Raw genomic sequence first — 20,990 nt, 5'->3', positions numbered from 1 at the left:
CCGCCTCCTATCACTATTCCAATCTGTAGCCCAGTTACGGTCCCTAGCTCAGACAGCACCATGTCCTCTTCTCTGCGATCGGTCCAACTTTTCATTGCTTGCGTCCAACCTCTCGTGGATGTTTGCTGGACAACAATATCTTTTGCGCACGAGAACTGGATGTGACATTTGCTCCTTGGCTCTCACTAGGAGATGGAGAACCGTCGTCAGCCTAAATTATTGCAACATTATCTCTTTGTACCTTTTACGTTGGTGAGCGCAAATGCATCTATAATATACAGTTTTAGATTGAGAGGTTTCATCGAACAGTCCTTGCTAAAAAACGAAAACATCACTGTTGAAATCTCAATACTCGTGGTGATTTAGGATTTCATATCCTTTTATTTGCCTAGAGTTGTCGCTCCATTATCAGTGAAATCATCCCGGTAACTATCCACTGCCTTCGTTTTCCCTTTCCGAACCAGTAAGTCCAGATGTTCTCAGCCATCGAATTCAAAGCCCAACCTTGACAGCAAAACGGGCCCTTTGTTCTTGGCACAACGATGTCCACGATTTGTAGAAAGCAAGGTGGGGCAAACAGACACATGTTCGTTCAACTTGGTCTGATTTAGACTTTGGTGGGGAAATGTGGCAAACCATATCTTTTTCTAGGTTGTGATTTATCAGCCTAACACACAAATATCAATTTTTGGGAATAAAGTGCGGTACTGATATGAGAGAATGTCCAAAAAGCCTAGCATAGCATGTGGTCATCATATAAAAACATTGATGTCCCGCATACGAGCTAAATCGCAGCTAGTTTGGTATAATTGGAAGTTCAAGGCAAAAAATTACTTCTCTAATGAAATGCTAAGATAATTTATAAGCTTTCATTTAGTTACTGTTTCGAGATAAAAAAACAAAAACAACAAAGATAAAAATTTATTTAGAATTTCTATGTTTTCTGATTTTTTTTTTATTTATATTTTTTAATATAATCAAACACAAGATCTTGTGTTAAAAAAACGGTGAACATGCTCTCAAATCAAACACTACCATATAGCTTAACATGAAAAGTTCAAACATTTATTCCCATACACATTTGTTGCCAATAAAGGTAGCGGCGGTTGAGCCTTGAGATCTTGAACGGAGGCAGATATGGCTGATTTCAGATCGAACACATTCAGACTCGTAAGGTGATCATAGAATGATTATATATAGTGTGCTGTCGACGGCTAATAATATTATATGAAGCTCGGATTGTAATTATTGATACACAGTGCATGGCCACATATCGTTGTTATTAAAGTCTTAGGGAAACGAACAGCCCGTATGGATTGGCTGTAATGCTGTCATGAAGTGACTCCCATGATCCTCTTTCAAGAAGATTGGGTCTGGTCACTCAATCTTGAGCTCTGCTCTGTTTGATTAATCATGACCATGGCTCCTCAAATTGATGATGTTGTTGGCCCTTGCAGTCGTCGGCTGTTTGTGTCGTGCTTCGCGCGCGCGCAAACACGCTCGTAAAATAACCATTTATACTCCGCAACCGCAATATATTTTATTTATCAACTATTTTTATCAGGAATTAATGATCACGTGATATTTTTCAACATGAACAGGTAAAGATATTTCTTCAAGTTAATATATTATAACCCTTTAAGCAAAAAGAAAAATAGATTCAATATGTAACCAAGCTTAGCTATATGCAAATCTCAGCAATAACATATTCTTTTTGTAGTATATTGACTTTAATACGCATTCTTGCGAATTTATATTGAATTTATTGTTAAAGCTAATTGATAGGAGAAGGGTGTATTAAAAAATATGAATATAATTGATTAATTTTTCCATACAAGAGTATGGTTAAAAAGTGATGTAATATATAACAAAAACTAGTTAACAAAAAAAAACTCTCTTCCTTGTGTGATTCTTTTATTGGAAACATAAAAAATATAAATGATCAAAGTGTATTGATTCTTTTTACTGTAAAAAAAATTCTTAATCCAGCTGGATTAATTGGAGCCTATTATATATCAATGGTGTATTTTCTTGTACATTTTAAAATATTATATATCATGACCATTTCAATTGTTTATATATATATAAACTTGCAAATGCAAGCCTCGGTTACTATTATAAGTGCCCGTTTGGATCTTATATAATTTTAAGATAAATATATAAGTGCTAACTTATGAGTTTGATATATATTACTTTTAAAAGTATTTTTTATCTAAAAATATATTTAAATGATATATATTTTGTTAAAAAAAAACTTGTTTATTATATTAACATAATAAAATAATTTAAAAATAAAAAGATTAACTTTTATAAAAATACGAACTACACCACACACTACCTTTATTACATTTGATACCCTTTGCTTTATTAGTGTTAATCTCCTCAACAAGTAGTTAGAAGACCTTGACAATTCACATGATTCGGTGATTTTACCTTAGTTGATCCCATGGAGCATGAGTGCCAGACACCATCATGGCGTATTTCCTTGACATGACATTGATTACAATTTGACGTACGCCTTTAAGCCATTAAGGACAATTATTTACACAAGTTTGGTCTTAGCCCATTACTTTTGACATCACCCATCACCATGCATGCTGCTTTGTTTGAGAAGGAGGGGGGACTTCCTTCTTTTGAAATACATGGCAGGGATTTTTTTATTTTAAAAAATATCAATACAATGGGATGAATCATAGGTTTTATTAAAAATTAAGAGTATTATGTAAATTATATTTTTTAAAAATTTAAATTTTTTTTACTAAAATTTAAAATATTTTAAATTATTTTGATGGGCTAATATAAAAAATAAATTTATAATAATAAAAAAAAATTATTAATATGTAATTCAGCACACAAAGTTATTTGAAAATTACCCATAACCATACTATCAAATAATCTTCAAGAATAGTTCAGAAAAATGATTTAATTTTTTTATATTTTAAATTAATTTTTTTATATTTTAAAATTATTTTGATATAATTATTTTAAAAATAATTTTTTAAAAATAAAAAAAATATTATTTTAATATATTTTTAAATAAAAAATACTTTAAACTACAGGTACTGTTATAATCTTAAACATGCTCTCAGTATGCCCCTACACAAGACACTAACAACTCATTATTTACTTATTTATTTATTATATATTATAAAATCAATTTCTCTTCAAATAAAAATTATTTTATAATATTATATTCTTCAGATAAGATTTATTTTTATTAATATTATTAATTATTTTATGAGCAAATATAAACGTATTACATATTTCCAAAAACAAATATTTCATAAATAATTAATATTTTTTATTAGTTATATAATTTTTAAATTAATTGTTTATTTTTCCTCTACAATCTTATGAAAACAATATTGAGGCATTTTTTTCTTTTTTTAAAAAAAAACCTTCTCTTTAAAAAAAAAACCTTCTCTTTAAAGGAAAGATAAGGATGAATTAATCAAAGGATGTTAAAGGAAAGATAAGGATGAATTAATCAAATAAAAGATTTGGATTGAAAAATAAAAAAATAAATGGACCCACAGGGCCATCAAACTAGCTGGCTACTAAATAAATGCTACTGAATCTTTGTCCAAAGGGCACATGAATACTTGATATTTGTCAAGATTCTTTGCGTTTACAATAAGAACAATAAAGTTGGATTTCTGATTTTCTTCGACAAGATACATCAATTGTTATTGATTTAAATTATGTTGATTATTTCAATTGTTATTGATTTAAATTATGTTGATTTCATTTGATATCCTGAAAAAATAACATTATATTAATGAATTATAATACATAAGATATAAGATTTATTTATAGAATTATTCTTAAAATAATGTGTGCAAGCTGGACCTGACATCCATATTAATCTAAAAAAAATAAAAAAATGGCTGATACATTTCGAGAGGAACATGCATGTTTTTTTGTCTTCCCTGTAAGAATAATAGAAGTACATCGAACGTTAAAATCAATACAGCTGTTTCTCAATGTTGAGGGGGTAAATTACTTACCTTTTTCTTTAAAAATTATTAATTTGATTTTTGTAAGTTTAAGGGTGACTAAAAAAACTCATATCATTGTTAATTTTTAAATAAATGATATCAATTAAAATAAATATAAATTAATTTAAATATCTGTATTAATAATAATAAAAAATACAGCTCCTGTCAGAAAAAGGATGTCGACAAAAGTCAAAATCGGTGTGCCCAGCTTGGTGGTTGAGATTTTTCTTTTGATCATTACGCTGACATGAATCTTCATGTCGTCCAAGCTGTAGAGCAACTTACAGATCAGTAATAACTGCGTCTTTGTACTCTTATAGGGCAAAGACCACGAACAGTCTTGCCAACTCATAGCCCGTCCATGTCGTGTTATTTGCAAGATAATCTAGTCATGTGCTTGTTGCTGGCGATATATATAATCTTGATCATGTGGGAGAACCTGTTTCACCAAACTTTCGAAGCAAAATATTCGTTTTATATCTTCTGAAAATCGAATGAAATAATGGCTTTTCCACCTCTTAATTACCAACAAGTTGATGCATGATCACGGCTTGTACATTGAAAACCTATCTCGACTCTATCTTCCTAAGCAAAACCTAGAACCAGATCCATAACATGCTATTAGTTTTTTTTTCTTTTATGTAAAGGGCAAATAATAATGATACAAGAACTATTTGAGAGGAAGGAAAGAGAGAATGTGAAGAACAAAGATAATGAACATGACAGCACGTGTGTTAACTCACACGCAATGTTAAGCACTGACTGGTCATTGAAATCTACGTACATGTGGACATGGAATTGCTTTTATGCCCATCATCATTAGCTTGTAGTGGTGAGTAAGATGTGTGCTTCGAACGAAAGAGCTTTGAGGTTTTTTCTAGTGTCAAGTGCTGCTTTTCCTTTGCGTAGCTGACATAACTAACCAGTTAAAACCCTCGAATAAGAATCAAGTTCCACCATCACAATTCACATCCCCTCCCACTTTTTCTTTTTTCTTAACTTTTGGAATTATTGGCATGCAATGTAGATTGTGGTGTCATCTTTAGAGAAAGGTTAGGTGATAAAGGCGGGTGGTAATCATGATGTTGTGTGCATGGAGAGCCATAAGTGGTGATGAGATCAGAAACATTATGGTCAAAGGCTCAAAGCAAAAGAGAATGGCCATCCCATATTTGCTCTGTTCTGTACTTGAGAGAGGCGATAAAAGCTTGAGCCTAATTATGAGAATGGCCATCCCATATTGCAAAAATCATTCCACAGACTTCAATCATAATGTTTTTAAAAGCTTCTCTCCCACCATTACTACTTTTCAAGATCATCGCCAGGTCCAAAAAAGGATGAGTTTTAAAATTTGAAGCTCTTGTTCATGAACATGGTCCCATGCATGCATCCAAGTGCGTCCAGTAACCCCCTCAATTTTATCCATTAACTTAAGAAAATCCCAAAAAAAAAAAACCGAATCTAACTTCCTTTCTCCTGTTTTCTTCATGCTAAAAACCTCTGCAGCGCTTTTATTAAAACACTAACCCTAGGCATCTGTCCAAGCAGCAAAAACTGGTATGTGAGGCAAGGAGACAGCAGCAGGCCTCAATTGGGCTGCTGCTGCTGTTGGGATCCAAGAATTCACATCACAAATTGGACTAGTGTACAGCTTGGATGCTGCTGAGGGAGGCATTCCAAAGAGCACTGGTAGGTTTGCTCTATCAGGGCTTCCTTCTCTAGAGCTACATAAACTAGTCACCAGCGACGACGAATTTGACATGTGAGTTCCCATCTTGGACGAGTCTTCTACCTGTTGCTGGTGCGGTGAGAAAATGCTATCATTTGCAATTACATTTTCAGGGGACAACGAGAAAGCCTGAGTTTTGTAATTATCCACAGCATTTGAGGCTTTGTGATCCAGTTGCTGGGAGGACTGACAGAAGACCATTTTCCAATCCGATTCGTTTTCACTCTTACGAGTAGAAGGATTGTGATCGGTAGTTGCATCATTACAAGGTCCAATGTCTTTGTTTCGCCTGGCTAATTCTCCAGCAAGAAGTGTATTGCTAGCCATGATTCGTTCCACATCATACCTTGTTATGTCAAAGTTAGTTACAGCACTAACTCCTCGAAATTTTATAGCTGCTACATCATAGGCTTCAGCTGCTTCCTCTTGGGTGCCTGAAGTTTTGGTTTGAATAAAGATCAGAACAGTCAGAAGCAAGGCAATCTTACAAGCACAAGCATGCACTAAGACTTTGGTGGAAACAAGAGTCAAATGAATACATGAGCACAACCGTAGAATATCAAGACACAAATTCAATAAACAGAAACATAATTAGCCCACGAACTCACTGAATGTTCCTAGATAAAGATCCTTGTTTCCGGCAACCCTTCCAATCCGAGCTTGCCATCTTCCATGTTGATGATGTCTGCTAAAAATTAAAACATGAACAGAGACTTCAGGGCCAAACAATCACTTTCTTTGTACAAAATGCAAGTGAGCAGTATTCACATGTTGCTAAGTACTAATGTAGGATATCAAGACCTTGTTACTCCTCGGTAAATTGAAGCTCCCCTAGAGAACCCACTACTTTTTCTGCTCAAATAAAGAGGGAAAAAAAAATACAAAAGTTAGATCCAAAATAGAAACCATGTGAATGCATGGATACACACTAAGGCAAAAGATGTTAAACCTTCTCAAATGAGCAACATATTCCTGTCTGGTCATGCTCTTCATTTCTTCAATTTCTTTTTGATAGTTTTCCAACTAGAAAGCAACAACAAAATTCCCTTTCAGTATGATAAAAAAAATAAAATTGGAATGAAATAAAAAAAGAGGGCAAAATCATTACAGGGGAATTGATATGAGTAGAGGGTCCCCAATACTTGAGTGCAGCTAGATCATAAGCTCTTGCAGCTTTTTCTTCCATATCGTAACCCCCTGAAATTTATATTTTGGATTTACTTCATAAATTTGACTCTATATGACAAAATTTTAAAAATTCTTATCATAGTACATGAAAAAGTCTTACCCAGATAAACTGAGAGTCATCATTTGTTTGAAATGGCAAGCAAAAAACAAAAACAAAAACCAGAGATATAGATTTATTAGTCCGGTCAATTGAGAAAAAAAAGAATGAAAAAAATGCTGAAGCATTCAGAGCAAGAAAAACATGAGAGCAAATGGCTGATTATGCATTTATTTGCTAACCTTGCCTTCCTTTTCTGCTTTGACCTTCTTTCTTGCAACTGTTGTCCCATAGATGGGCTTCATATCTCCCTGTCCATCTATGCCTGATTAAACAAAATCCATTAATTATTCTGTTTTTAGGAATATAATGCCAGCAAATTGAGAGAAAAACAAAAATAAAAGGAAGATCAGAGGCACAGACAAGACAGGAAAGAGCAGTGCAAGAATTAATGTGCAAAAAGACTTTATGGTTATGAAAAATAGACTTGTTTCAAAAAAGAAAAATCAGATTAAATAAAAGAGCAGGACATAGAAAAGGGATTAAGGATAAAAGAAGTAGTAACCTTGTAACACCTCTATATTGGGAAGTTCTTTGCCCAAATGTATCAATGGACTTCCTATGAACAATTTGCTTCTGATCCCCCTTCCCGGGTCCTCTTTTCTTGGTTTCTATGGCTGCGCAGTCAGTCACGGGAGGTGAGATTTGCTGAGAAGTACCAGTAACACAGCTTGACTGGGAGCCAGGACTCATTGACAAGCTCAAACACTGCAAATCCCCGTATGTCATTGCACTAATATTAGGCCCAGAATCACCTCCATTTTCAACTACACATCTAAGCATCTTCTGCTCCATGACATGGTTGCTTTGATGGTTTCTCGAAACCCAATTCTTCATGCCAGTTATCCCATCATCTCCCATATTTGGAAGCAGAAGACTGCAATCTGAAGCCTGAGTCATTTGCTTAGCATCCTCTCCTCCTGACATCTCATTGTTCCTAAAGTTGGAGTAATATGGATACTGTTGAACTTGAATGTGGTGATGGTGTTGCTGTCTGGGGTTTTGTTCAAGCTGGTTTAGACAAATTTGGTTGTTGGGCTCATGGTCTGTGTCTTGGTGATAATACATAGTAGTACTACTGTCTAAGCTAAGAGCCATAGCTTCTCTATCATTGCTTTCATAGTGATGGGTCCCCATAGTTGCACCAACAAAGAAGTCCTCAAGTTTTGGTGTTGAAGTTGTCACCATTGTTGCTTCACATACAAAGTCAAACAGAAGTGTCCAGAAGTTTGATAATCAACATTTACCCAAAAGCACAAAACAAAGCCAAGAAGCAAAGAATAAGTTAAGTTTCAGCTGAAGTAGGCTAACCTTGAGGCTGTGTCCTGGTGAGAGCATCCATCATACAAGGCGACCCATCAGACCTCAGTGGCATAACATGCAAGGGGGAGTAAAAGCCACCATTTTCACCTTCAACACCATAGTAAATACCACAGTTAAGGTGTGGTAATTGGGAGTGGAAAAGGTTTGTTGGGATTGCAGTAGGAACAGCAGCAGAGGCAGACCGTGTTTGTTGATGATGATCAGTACCTGATGGAACCTCCATGTTCATTTGAGGGGACAAAGAGAAGCCTAACCAGTCAGCATTATGGTTATTGTTACCATCATCATTGTTCATGGACTTCATATCTTTTGTGCTTTCTGATGTCACTTAATTCTAACTTAATCAGAAAAGAATTTTTAGACAAGGGCAGAGGCAAGGGCAAGGGCAAACACAATGATTGGTGAAGACATATATACTACTAAGAATGTAGTAATAACATAGTATATATCTCTCCTTTTACTTTCACTAATATTTTAAGAGGGTTTTTTTTTTCTTTTAGCTAGTTGCAGAAGAGGATATATTGGGCTTGGACCAAATCTAACCACTCATCTAAAGACCTGAAACAAATCCAAACTCCTGCAACTGAATCCATACACTCTCTCTCTCTCTCTGCGAAAAGATTTGTAAAGAGAACAAAGCAAGACCCTTTAACCTAAAACAAAAAGAATGAGCTCCAGCAAGCAATGCCGGGCATCCTGCCTGCATTCCATAGGGATCTGTGTATGAGAAAGACCTCTTCTTTTACTTTACCCTACGCTCCCCTTGTTGCCATTCTTTTTCTTTACTTTAATTAATACCATCCCATCGAACATCCCAAGATACCATTAAAAATCCTGAACGAAAAACCTACAGTTACACCAAAGACAAAGATATTTTTAGTAGCAAAGAAACCTCATTTTCTCAAGTGGATACGTACGACTTCTGTTCAATGCCCAGCAAATCCCATCAATTAATTTCAAGGATCGCTACATTGATTGAGAAAGCCAGGCTATTTTTCCAGAAAACATCTTCTTCGCGTGAGGGATGCATTTTTTTTAATTATTCAATTTTGATTAACATATAAATTATTTTGAAAATAGTTTTAGATCATTGATATACATTCGAGATAATTTTGTGAATTTCGTTGAAAAAAAATAAAACATAACCCAAAAGTTATGTGTATTTTATATTACAGTAATTTTTTAAAAATATTTTTCAGTTTAAAAAATATTAAAATAATTTATTTTTTATTTTTAATATCAAAATATTAAAAAATTAAAAACAATTTAAATAATTATTTTAATATTTTTTGAGAAAAAAAATTAAAAACCATTTTGTAAAAACATTATAAGGAAAAAATCATACACTAACGAATCTCTCTTTAACAATGTTTAATAATGCATTTAGAAATACTTTCTAAAGTATGGTTGAGTTTTTAAATATTTTTATATGATTTGAATATTAAAAATGTTGATAAAAATATAAAAAAAACTTGAGAAAACATCTTAAATTGAAATTCATTTATTTATTGAGAAGTAGTTTTATTTAAAAATATGAATTTCAAAAAAATAAATTATTTTTTATATTTGATAGTCTAAAATAAATTGAAAAATATTTTTCAGTATTGGTTATGATATAAAAAATAAACTGAAAAATAATTTATTAATGTTTTATTTTTTTCAAGTTTACAAATTAAAATTCTGAATGATAATGAAATTAAAAAAAATATGATTTCATAATTGATCTCAAATAAAATAAATAATAATTAAAATGATAGAGATCAAATTTAACACATAAAAAAATAGAAGATGAAGAAATTAAATTAATAATAATTATCATTTCTTAAATTATTTTAAATAAAATAAAAATAAAATCTAATAAATTAAAAAATTAAAAGATAAAGAAATCAAAATAATAATAATTACTATTTCATAATTATTTTAAATAAAATAAATAACCATTAAAAGAATGGTGATCAAATTTAATTCATAAAAAAATTTAATTAAAAAATAATAAAGAAAAAATAAATAATAATTATAAAAATTAAAATTAATATAAAAATTAAATTCTAAAAGATAAAATTAAAAATATTATTAAAAATATTTTTTATTAATTAATTTTTTAATAATAAACAAACACAAAAAAAAATTCATCAGACCACTCCGCATCCAGCAATCAAGGCCTTGAACATAATTTTTATTAAAAGATCTATATCTCATTACCATACACCCAATTAATATTTTAAGAATAGCTTGGAGTATTCTATAAATCTTAGTGTGTTCTTGAACTCTATTAATCCCTACCAGCTAATAATATTTGATAAAACAAAAACCAGACCAGGTACTGCTTTTGCTTTAATGTGAGTAGCAGCAGCAGGCCAGCAGGCATCAGTAGATTTCACAGCACAGAGCAGAAAACAAAGCGCTCCATCAAGTCATTTCAATGTGTAGTCTCTCTGGGCCTACTTTATTTCCAACTCATAGGGATAGAAGATAGATAGGTGGCAGATAGATAAAGAGGCATGGACGAGGCATCTTCTCTTCCACCTCCTCTCTCTCTCTCTCTCTGTGGGGTTGCTGCATGCAGGACAAGTGAAGTGGAGACGACGCCGTATTTTACTGACCATCAAGCTTTGCCAAGTCAAACTCTTGACTGTCCTTGCCTTGTCCCGTCGTCTCCTCTCCTGCTACAAAAGTTGTCATCGGTACAAGGGACCGGATAACCTTACGAGCTAGATGGTGTGGAACCAAACAAGCAGAGGGCATCCCTGGCTCGAAACTGGTTTGATTTTTTGTGGATTCAGATTCTGACATGTTTTGAAAAAGTTTATTTGAGGTCACTATGTAGCCCTGTAAAATGTCTAAATTTAATCTAATTATATTAGGAAAAGGGTACGAACTCTTAGTGAATGGCCTTTTTTCACTATTGAAAATATAGAACATGAGAATTGACAAGGAAGAATATATTTTAAAATATTAACTAAAAGTTGAAGAAAGAGAAATAAGAAAAGAAAATTAACTAAAAACTTTGAATCAGTTTTTTTTTTAAATTGAACTTTATTTCTATATCTTTTTAACCACTCGACAGCATGTAAATATAAACACTGTTTATAACTATTTAGGTGATAGTTAAGTGATAAAGACTTGGGATTAAAAGGTTTGTTTTCTCTATAATCTCAGGTTTGAGTCCTTGGTTGCCTAAAAAATAAACACTGTTTATTAAAAATTTAATTTTTCTGTTTAAATTAATTTTTTAATAATTTTAAATTATTTTAACATGTTAACATTAAAAAGAGATTTTTTAAAAAATAAAAAACATTTTAAAAATTAATTATTATCATAATATTAAATAAACTCTTAATTAAGTGATTTTAAAAATTTTTATTTATTAAAACATTTGAGCAATTTTTTTTTTTAACCTGTCACTTCATTTACATTAAAACAAAATTGTTCTGCCCACGGGAACGCGCTGTCAACATAGCTAGTTTATTTCTGTAACTTATGAATGTATTGTCCACCAACATGCAAAGATAATATACCTAGTTGATAAAAATAAAGAATATTAAGACCACTTCTCAAGGCGACAACAATAGTTCTAACAATAAAAAAAAAACTAAAATTCTATTTGTTTGTTAAAAAATAATTTTTTTAATAGTAAAATCTAGAAAATTGAATTATTTTTTTTATATTTGATAATATAATAAAAATAAGTTGAAAAACACTTTCTAGAATTTTGTTATATCATGAAAATGAGTTGGAAAAAAACTTATTAATATTTTATTTTTCTCAAGTTTATTAAAATAATAAGTAACAAATCTTATAAATTAAAAAGTTGAATGAGAATGAAATTAAAAAAAATATATATAATTTCATAAATTATCTCAAATAAAATAAATAATAATCAAAATAATAGAGATCAAATCTCAAAAAATAAAAATAAAAATAATAATAATAATTAACATTTCATAAATTATTTCAAATAAAATAAGTAACAATCAAAAGAATAAGAACCAAATTTGAGAAATAAAAAATTTCAATAAAAAAATAATAAGAAAAAAGCAAATAACAATTATAAAAATAAGTACCAAAATTAATATAAAAATTAAATTTTAAGATATGAAATTGAAAAATAAATATTCAAAACAAACTATATATAACAATAAAAAGTTTGAGGATCAAATTTGATATAATCAGCAAATAATATGATATTTTTAATTTTTTTATAACTTTCAGAAAGTGTTTTTCGTCCAAATTTTTCAAGAAAACACTTTCCTGAAAACCAAGCTAAATTTTTCTTTAACTGAAAAGTGTTTTTTATTGACTAATTTTCTTAATGACAAACAAACATAGAAAAATTTGGACAGTGATTTCTTGAAAACCACTTTTCAGAAAACAAATATAACCTAAGTCTTTTCATTAAAGACAAGAATATAAAAAATCTGAACAATAAAATAATTATTCTTTCATTTTCAAACAAAATCAATTCATTGTAATTAAAGATAATACAATCATTTTCTCATAATTCATTATTATATTGGTTGAGGATAACTTGACATTTTCAAATTTGTTTAGCATAGTAAAATAATTAAATTACTTTTATAAATAAATTTTATTTCATTTACAATTGGGTTTTTTTTTTTCACTCTATGAAGTATAATAAAATGATTAAATCACCCTTAAAAACATTTTCTTAACTAACATTCATGAGTTTTTTCATATTTTCACCCTTGTTTTTTTAGTTATAATAGTTTAACTAAATGATAATTTGATTTTTTTACTATTATTTAAGAACCAGAATTGGTTGGCATGTGCATCGAGTTGAAGGCGCTAAGTTATTGTGCACATGAAGTGTTTTCTAATAGCTAAACGTTGTATTCCACAAAATTTTGTTACAACATTAGACGCGCCTCAACATCCTCTTACAGATGGTCTAATGCATGTATAGAAAAATGTAGCCATTGAACTCTGATGATCTTTTTTTTCTTATATTCCCTCATCTCACCTCGAGTTTTACACTTTCCTTCAATGAATTAAATGTGTTTTATTAGTTTTTGTTTGTTTTGTTTTTTAACTTTGTCCCTTAACATTTGATATTTTTAGTTTTTGTATCTAATTTAGTCCCTTTTTATTTCTATTTTTTTATCATTTTATTTTTCAATTTCATTTGATTTTAATACTAGATTTAATCCTTATTTTTTTTTATTTTTTAAAAAATAAATTTAGATGATTGAGAATTTTGATTTATAATTTTTTTATGTTCATCTTCTATAGAGTAATCTCAGTCATATGACTTGTGTTATGAGTTTCGACGATTTGACTTTGGTTTTTTTAGATATTTTGTTAAAATTGAGTTTTTGTTCATAGTTTCATCCTTCGATATTAGGTTATTGGACCTCAAACTTCATGCTTCTTTCAACTTCTTTTTTTATTTAATTATTCTGATCTCATATATAAAGTCATAGATATGTCAAGTTACCTCTAGATAACTTGAGTTTTATAAAAAAATTTAGTTTTGTTTTTTCAATTTTGCTTATCTTTATTTAGTTTGTTTAAGAGTTGACCTCCGTATAGAGTTATTTTGGTCTCACAACCAAGTTGCAAATTTAGCATATTGACTCAAGGCAGGGTTTTTTATATTTTTTAAATTGATTTTTTTCAGTTTATCTTTTAGAGTTTGATTTGATGGTAATTAAGCTTCAATTTTTATTTTTATTTTATTTTTCTTTTCATGAGATTATCCTGTTCTTATTCAATTTTTATTTTTTAAAATAAGATCATTAAGACCTTTTAAAAAATATTTAAAGGGTATTTTTTTTATAATTTTGGCAAATATTTATTTTTTTATTAGTAATTTTTTTCATTGATTTTTTTTTAAAAAGCTCAATTCTTGGACATTATTTTTTATGTTAGAATGGACATTATTTTTTATGTTAGAAAAAATTTAACTTAACTCATGACATAATGTGAACCATCTATCTAGTTTTTCTAGGCTAGAAGGATTCCTTAGTAGAGGGTAACTACAAAAAATAAAGCTTAATCAACCATGATAAAAGCTAGAATTAGTCATGAATATTGCTACTAAAAAAACATTAATCATGGCAAGGTCAATGAATTGACACAAGATGTTCAAGAAATATCTTCTCCATCTTTTTCATACCATCTTTTTCAAAGGAGAAAACTTGTGAGGCAAAGTTGAACATATTAACACCCAATGAAAGTTCACGATCTTTAAGCTTTAAAGGTCTCATATAAAAGAATAACATAAGCATCAATCACAGCAAAAAAAATCATTAAAATTTATTGATGAGAATGATGAATTAAATTATGATCACCATCATCTTCTAAATATAAAAAAAACATATAGCAATAAGGTCGAATAACTAGGACTTAATTTAGAAGGAAGCAACATTGAACATGTTAGTGATAAAGGATAACACTAGACCATACATCTTACCAAGATAATGGGTTTTAAAAGCTAAAAAAAGAGTAGTTTTATAGTTGACAATATCAACAAAACCAACATATGTAAGAATACTAACATATCGTGTTAATGATCAATCATATACACGATTATTGCAAGATAAAATTGAGTCAAATCCAATATAATAATAAGCTAACCACCACTATCATAATTTTTATATTTACCGACGGAATTTTCTATCGATATTTGCGTTATTATTCTGTTGATAATTAATTTACCAATGAAATTATTGACAGAAATGTTTCATTGATGAATCCTTTGTCGATAATATTTTGTCCGTCAGTAAGTCTGTTAGTAATAAAAAAATTATTTTACTGATGAATTTAACAAAGAAAAAACACGTGCAAAAAAAATTATCCACTTCATTCCGTCGGTAATTATTTAAAAGTATTTTTAAAAAATATATTTTCCAAAACTATAAAATAATTAAATTAATATAAATAAACACTCTATAATACTCAAAATACTTGGAAAAAAAATTCAAATCAAACAAATTTACAACAAATAAATAACAAGAAAAAATAAATTCAACTAAAAAAATTCATATGAAAAAAATTGCAATTGCTAAAAATTTAAAAATCCTATAAATAAATCAACTAAAAATTGATCTCATATGAAAAAAAAAATCCTACAAGAACATTTATACAATTATTAAGAACAAAAAAAATATAGTGAAAACAAATATGAAAAAAAAAATTTACCTTAATGTAGTTGCAAGTGAAGTAAAAAAAGAGAAAAAAAAAATCATAAAGTGTATTAATTAAAAAAACTAAGAGAAAAATACATACTGGAGCATGGAAAAGAAGAAAAAGAATTGAGGAGAGAAGAGAAGAGAAGAAAAAAAAAATAGATATTGATGTTAGTTACATATGAAGAAGAAGAAGAAAGGAGCATTGTTTGTTGTGAAATCAAGAATTCCAAACTTTTTATTGGGTGTTTCACTGATGATTTTATCAACGGATAATTAAATAGTAATATTTTTAATAAATTTTTTTTAGAAATTGTCAAAAATCATTGATGGCTTTTCAATACGTCGATGATTCCGTTTGTAATATTTAATTAAAAATTTCAGTTTAATCAAAAAAATTTAGAAACCCACCAAATAACACCAATAACTTTTTAATTTGTCGGTGATTTTGTCTTTAAAAAATAATAATTAGCAGTGCAATTGGAGAGTAAACAATTTCAGAGCTCTCTAGAAAATACTGATTGAATTTTCTGTTGGTGATTCCATCTGTAATTAACATCATGAATAATATTCCGACGGATTTTACCTTTTAGTAATTATGTTGGTAAAAAATAACACGTCATCGATTTTTTTGTTTTTTTTATATTTTTTTCATTGTAATTCCTTTGATATATACTGAGGGTATATTTTCACCGGTAAAATTCATCGGAACTTTATCAAGAAAAATATTTCCTCAGTATTTTTGTTTATATTCATCGATTTTCTAGCACTGCACATTGTATAATAATCAATTGGAGCAAAAAAAAACATGTTGATAATCGTAAATTTATTCCTAATAAAGAAATATAAATAACATTGTTTACATTAAAATTAAGCATTTAAATGTTGGCAAGACAAGATCAACAGTTTGTCAAGATAAATAAATAAAATAAAGACTGAAATTAATTGTGAGTAGTGAAATAGACCAAGGAGGATAACTAGTTTCTTCCTTTAACTACACCTTTTTATTCAGGTTAAATCGAGTTGAAAAGAAAAGGTCTCTAACCCAAAGAGGAGAACAAGAAAGCACGGCGAACAAACCAGTCATATGACCGAACATAATTTGCCTTGGCGGTCTGGGGCTCAACACTTTCTTAGCTACATGTCTTGCAAATATGGTCGCATCCGTTGCCTTGCCACCTTGGGATGCCTTTGCTCGTTCTACGATAGCCTCTTTGAAGTCCTTGTATAGCTTCCAGTCATGATTTCCTAATCTCTCCACGCTAGCAGAACCAAAATTTGATCTTATTGCCCCTGGTAACACTAGCACAACATTAATTCCAAAAGGTTTTAGCTCAACACGCAGGGTGTTGGACATGGCATGGACTGCAGCCTTACTAGCACAATAAGACCCTGCCCATGGTGTAGGGACCTTCCCCACAACACTCCCTATATTCACTATGGTACCGCTGCGCCGAGATGCCATGTATGGCACGACGTTTTGCACCAATCTTAATTGCCCTAGCGTGTTAATCTCCCAAGCTTTTCTTATTGCATCCAATGATAGCTCAGCTAAAGGACCTGTACTTCCTATCCCAGCATTGTTGATCAATACATCAATGTGACCATACTTGGATACGACTGTGCTCACTGCTGAAGACACACTTTCTTTGGATGAAACATCGAGCCCAAGAGTCTCAATATTTTCTGATTCAAGCTCCAACATTTCATTGATGCGTTGAGGAATGTCAGAAGCAACAACATGGCAATTATGCTCAGCAAATGCCTTGCAATATTCATAGCCAATCCCACCTTTTGCACAGCCAGTGACCAGCACAACCTTAGGCCCGCTCATGCTTAAATTAATTACCTTATTGTCGGCTTTACTCGTTTGCCTTTCTCTTATAGAAATTGAGCAGGTACTCGTTTTTTTATCCGCCCTGGGGTTAGTTTCTTGTTCATAGTTCAAAGTCTGGAATATGCTCCTAGCATATCCATGTCCATTTAAGATTAGCCGGCTAAAATCGAGCATCTAGCTTGTGGCCTTGCGTAAAAAGGTCGGTCATTTTTGCATTTCTTATATCTTCTATTAACTGTTTCCAATGTATAATGTGTCACCTATATACGGATGAGGCCATAAAAGACATTAGAGCACCAAATTTTTGGTTAATTTTTTAAAACATTGTAAAATTCGTTCATGTGATCAATTTATTTGGATTTTCAATCTAAAAGGAAAGTACAAATTTGAGGGATTGGTTTGGTAATTAAGAAAAAAAAATTGGATGTTAAAATAAAAAATTATTTATTTGGACCCATATATGAGATACATTAATTTTAAAGATTATTTGAGGAAATTTAAAAGTACAAACACGTGCCAAATTAACAACAATGTTGAAAATAATGAGACACATCAAGTTACTTATTCCCTTTTAAAAAATAAGTGAAAATAATTGAAATTAAATTAAAAATAAAAATTAAAACTAATATAAAATGATATTTCAATATGTAATACATTTGTTTCCACACAAAACACTATTAATTGCATTGTTCATGGGGACATAATTTTTAACACTATAGTTTATAGTTTTAAAAGTTTATATTTTATTCATAAAACTTCATTATATCATATTTGAGTATCTGGTAATTGAGAGAGGAGAAGAGAGGAAAAGCTTTTGCGCGATCATATTTTAACCATAAAAAACACCAATATTAATATTAACAAGTTCATTTTGAAAAATGAAGCTTGATAAAAATGGTTTAGACCTTAAATCCTGCTAGAAAAAATAAATTGTAATCCAAAACATGTGTTTTAATTTGATTTTAAGTTTTTGGATTGGTTAAAATATATTTTGGTGTTGAAAATATAGTTACGGAGGTTTCTATGAATTTTTTTATGTGTTTTTAGGTAAAAATATGTTAAAAATTAGATTTTGAAAGTAAAAAACACTTAGACTTAGAGAATTTTATCGGGAAAAACTTACACATGGCATCATACCTTGCATGATCAATTTTTGATGTTATGCATGTTTTTCTCATGTTATATTGGGTTTATGAGCCTATTATAATTAATTCAGTTTATTTTTATAGAGATAAAATCTTTTGAAAGACATGTCAAACATTTATTTAGTCAATAAAAAGCCATGACCTATATAACAATATATTTAACTTCTTTTCTATATCTTTTTTTAATAGGCTATTAGAACAAGTTTTAATGAGGAGTAATAACGATGGTGATGATTGCTCTTATGTTGGCTTTGAGAGCATTGGCATTCTTTCATCATCTATTGCACATTATTTTAACATGCTTCATCTTGAACTTGAAGTTGTCTGCAAGATGGAGCCATTTACTCGATAAAAATCAAGGCTCTTAGTTGCTTTTATGTAGTTAAAAAAAATTTCTATAAGTATTTTTACTTTATAAGCTGGTTATTAAAGATCTAAAAGATTAAGAAAATATATGTTAAAAATGATTAAGAAAAGGAATTGAATTAGCTTTTATTTAAGATGTTGTCTTAGACAAGCCAGTAATGAATTTCATTAAAAAAAAAAAAATCCATGAGATCAAAGTCTTTCCAAGGCTAGTAAACAGGCTGAGACATTAAGATTAATGTTAGACTTGGGTTTAAAGAACATCCGCAAAATAAGTCTCTTATTAAGTTTAAAAAATCCTTAAATGCTTAAGTTAAAATTGGTGTAAGAGAAATAAAGCCTTAAAGGCTATATTGTTTATATTTGTAGAGAATTAAAAGAGATGATAAATATAGATGTTATGAAAGAAGAATTGTTTGTGTATGCGTACGAACAAGCATTTCAACTTGCATGAAATGAGGGGCATAGATGGTAAAACTCTATTTAGCCAAGTACAAAGGTAATTATATGGAATAACAGTCTCTAATAGATGTTGATTGATAGAGTAGGTTGATATGTAGGAAATTAGCATGCTTACCGCCATTATCTAACTCTATTATGGCAGGAGAACATGTAAGCATTTAATACATATACATTTTATATTTAGGGTTATATCAATTTGATTTAAGATTATAAGCCTTATTTAAGGGGATGCATAGTCAGTCTGCCTAAAAAGAAATGACTTGGCCAGCCCACTAAAAAAGGGGTGTATGTGTGGCCAGTCTAAGGGATGCGAGGTCAGTCTTAGAATATTGTTTTTGTTCAATTCTGTAAATGCCGGTGTCTAATCTAGTGGGTTTTGAAGGAAACCAAGTTTTATCCCTTAAAGGACATTAATATTCATATAAGCTGGTGTTATCAGAGAACAAAGAGTAGCAGCAATGGAAATTCAGTTGTTAGCAAACTCAATTGCCGAGTTCATTGAATCATCAATGGACATGATAACTTTCCCTTCCTTTCATTTCTTAGTTGCTGGTTTGACATTCTAACTTTTTTGGATGAACAGAACGGGAAGTCATAGTGAATGGCTTTAATCCATAGACAGCCTGGTGAAAACAACGAGGAACATGATTTCATAGTGAGGATCTTTATTACTAAAGATCAGATTGTTCTTTATCAGCCAAATGATAGCAAAAAAAGAGCTTACGCGTCTTCTTTCAAGCCTGGATTAGCTCACAGTAGCCTACACGACCGGAACCAGATATCATCAAGAAGCGCAAGCCATCTGAAGCCGATTTTGCCAAACCAAATCTCCTTCCAGGCTTTGAGAAAGATCTCCCCAGGTTTGTAGATAATGTTTGGTAACTTGGCACAAATCATGTTTTTAAAAAATTAATTTTTTAATTAAAAATTAATTTTTTTTATGTTTTAAAACATTGTGATACACTAATTTAAAAATTATTTTTTAAAAAATAAAAAATATTATTTTAATATATTTCACACGAAAAAAGTTTCGAAAACAACCCAATTAAAAAAAATTTGGGAATTGGTTTGTGGTATTTCGAAAATTAATTACTCTCGTATTCTAATAAAATGATTAAATTAAATATACTTGAATGAACATTTAATAACTAATTAACATCCTATGGAGATTAATTACTTTCCTCTTCTCATCTTCTGCGATACAAAAATTTTATTTTAATCCTAATACGTGTCACTTAATCAATTAACTTTTAATTTTATTTTATAAATATTATCAATTTAAATTTTATAAATCTCATAATAATTAAAAAATTTATGATTGTTAATTTTAAAACCTGTAAAATTAATAAAGATGCATATAAAGTAATCTGAACATTTATATTAATAATAAAAATAAAAATAAAAATTTTGTTTTACACATGAAGTTAAGAACAACAAGTAATGGCATGGTATGGTAGAAAAAAGAATGCCAACAAGTTTTCGGTAATGCGGTTGGAATTTTGTCTTGCTCTTATTTCAATTTTAAATATATTTGATTCAACAATACATATCAAAATTTTATATGAATCTCATTAAAAAAAATTAATTTTTTTTTTTTAATTTTGGAATGCAGTGGCTAAAACTAACACTTGCGTAGAAATAAGAAGATCGCAGAAATAGCTAAAATTGGTCAACCCTCGGAACAAATAAAGTAGAGC

At 30.0% G+C, this 20,990-nt stretch overlaps 2 protein-coding genes across 3 annotated transcripts; both read right to left on the bottom strand.

The window, feature by feature from the left end:
• Window positions 1-5,238: 5,238 nt before the first annotated feature.
• On the bottom strand, window positions 5,239-9,007 carry LOC105130485 (AP2-like ethylene-responsive transcription factor ANT). 2 transcript variants are annotated; one of them, XM_011033023.1, is made up of 9 exons: window positions 8,324-9,007; window positions 7,518-8,205; window positions 7,195-7,277; window positions 7,016-7,024; window positions 6,836-6,924; window positions 6,677-6,750; window positions 6,529-6,579; window positions 6,336-6,415; window positions 5,239-6,161 (listed from the first exon to the last, which is right to left on the bottom strand). In XM_011033023.1, the coding sequence occupies exons 1-9, from the start codon at window positions 8,637-8,639 to the stop codon at window positions 5,527-5,529; spliced, it is 2,025 nt and encodes a 674-aa protein (XP_011031325.1). In that variant the 5' UTR covers window positions 8,640-9,007; the 3' UTR covers window positions 5,239-5,526. The 2 variants fall into 2 exon arrangements, with proteins under 2 accessions (XP_011031325.1, XP_011031326.1); XM_011033024.1 differs by having other exon boundaries at window positions 6,336-6,412; window positions 8,324-9,004.
• A 7,470-nt stretch (window positions 9,008-16,477) lies between these two features.
• On the bottom strand, window positions 16,478-17,317 carry LOC105130484 (NADPH-dependent 1-acyldihydroxyacetone phosphate reductase-like). Its single transcript, XM_011033022.1, has one exon. It carries the CDS (start codon window positions 17,315-17,317, stop codon window positions 16,478-16,480), a length of 840 nt encoding a protein of 279 aa, XP_011031324.1.
• Window positions 17,318-20,990: the final 3,673 nt, after the last annotated feature.

Source organism: Populus euphratica, unplaced genomic scaffold, assembly GCF_000495115.2.
Source record: "Populus euphratica unplaced genomic scaffold, PopEup_1.0 scaffold21.1, whole genome shotgun sequence".
In the NCBI taxonomy this organism is placed as follows: Eukaryota; Viridiplantae; Streptophyta; class Magnoliopsida; order Malpighiales; family Salicaceae; genus Populus; species Populus euphratica.
Note: the sequence above shows the minus strand (reverse complement) of the source record. Positions and strands in the feature narration are given on the sequence as shown.

Excerpts from the sequence above, each read along its gene's own strand:
- LOC105130485 (XM_011033023.1), bottom strand. The coding sequence starts at position 8,639 with ATGAAGTCCATGAACAATGATGATGGTAACAATAACCATAATGCTGAC. Across the intron at positions 6,416-6,528 it reads ATTTACCGAGGAGTAACAAG|CAGACATCATCAACATGGAA; the intron begins GTCTTGATATCC and ends TTTAATTTTTAG. Across the intron at positions 6,162-6,335 it reads TCTTTATCTAGGAACATTCA|GCACCCAAGAGGAAGCAGCT; the intron begins GTGAGTTCGTGG and ends CCAAAACTTCAG.
- LOC105130484 (XM_011033022.1), bottom strand. The coding sequence starts at position 17,317 with ATGAGCGGGCCTAAGGTTGTGCTGGTCACTGGCTGTGCAAAAGGTGGG.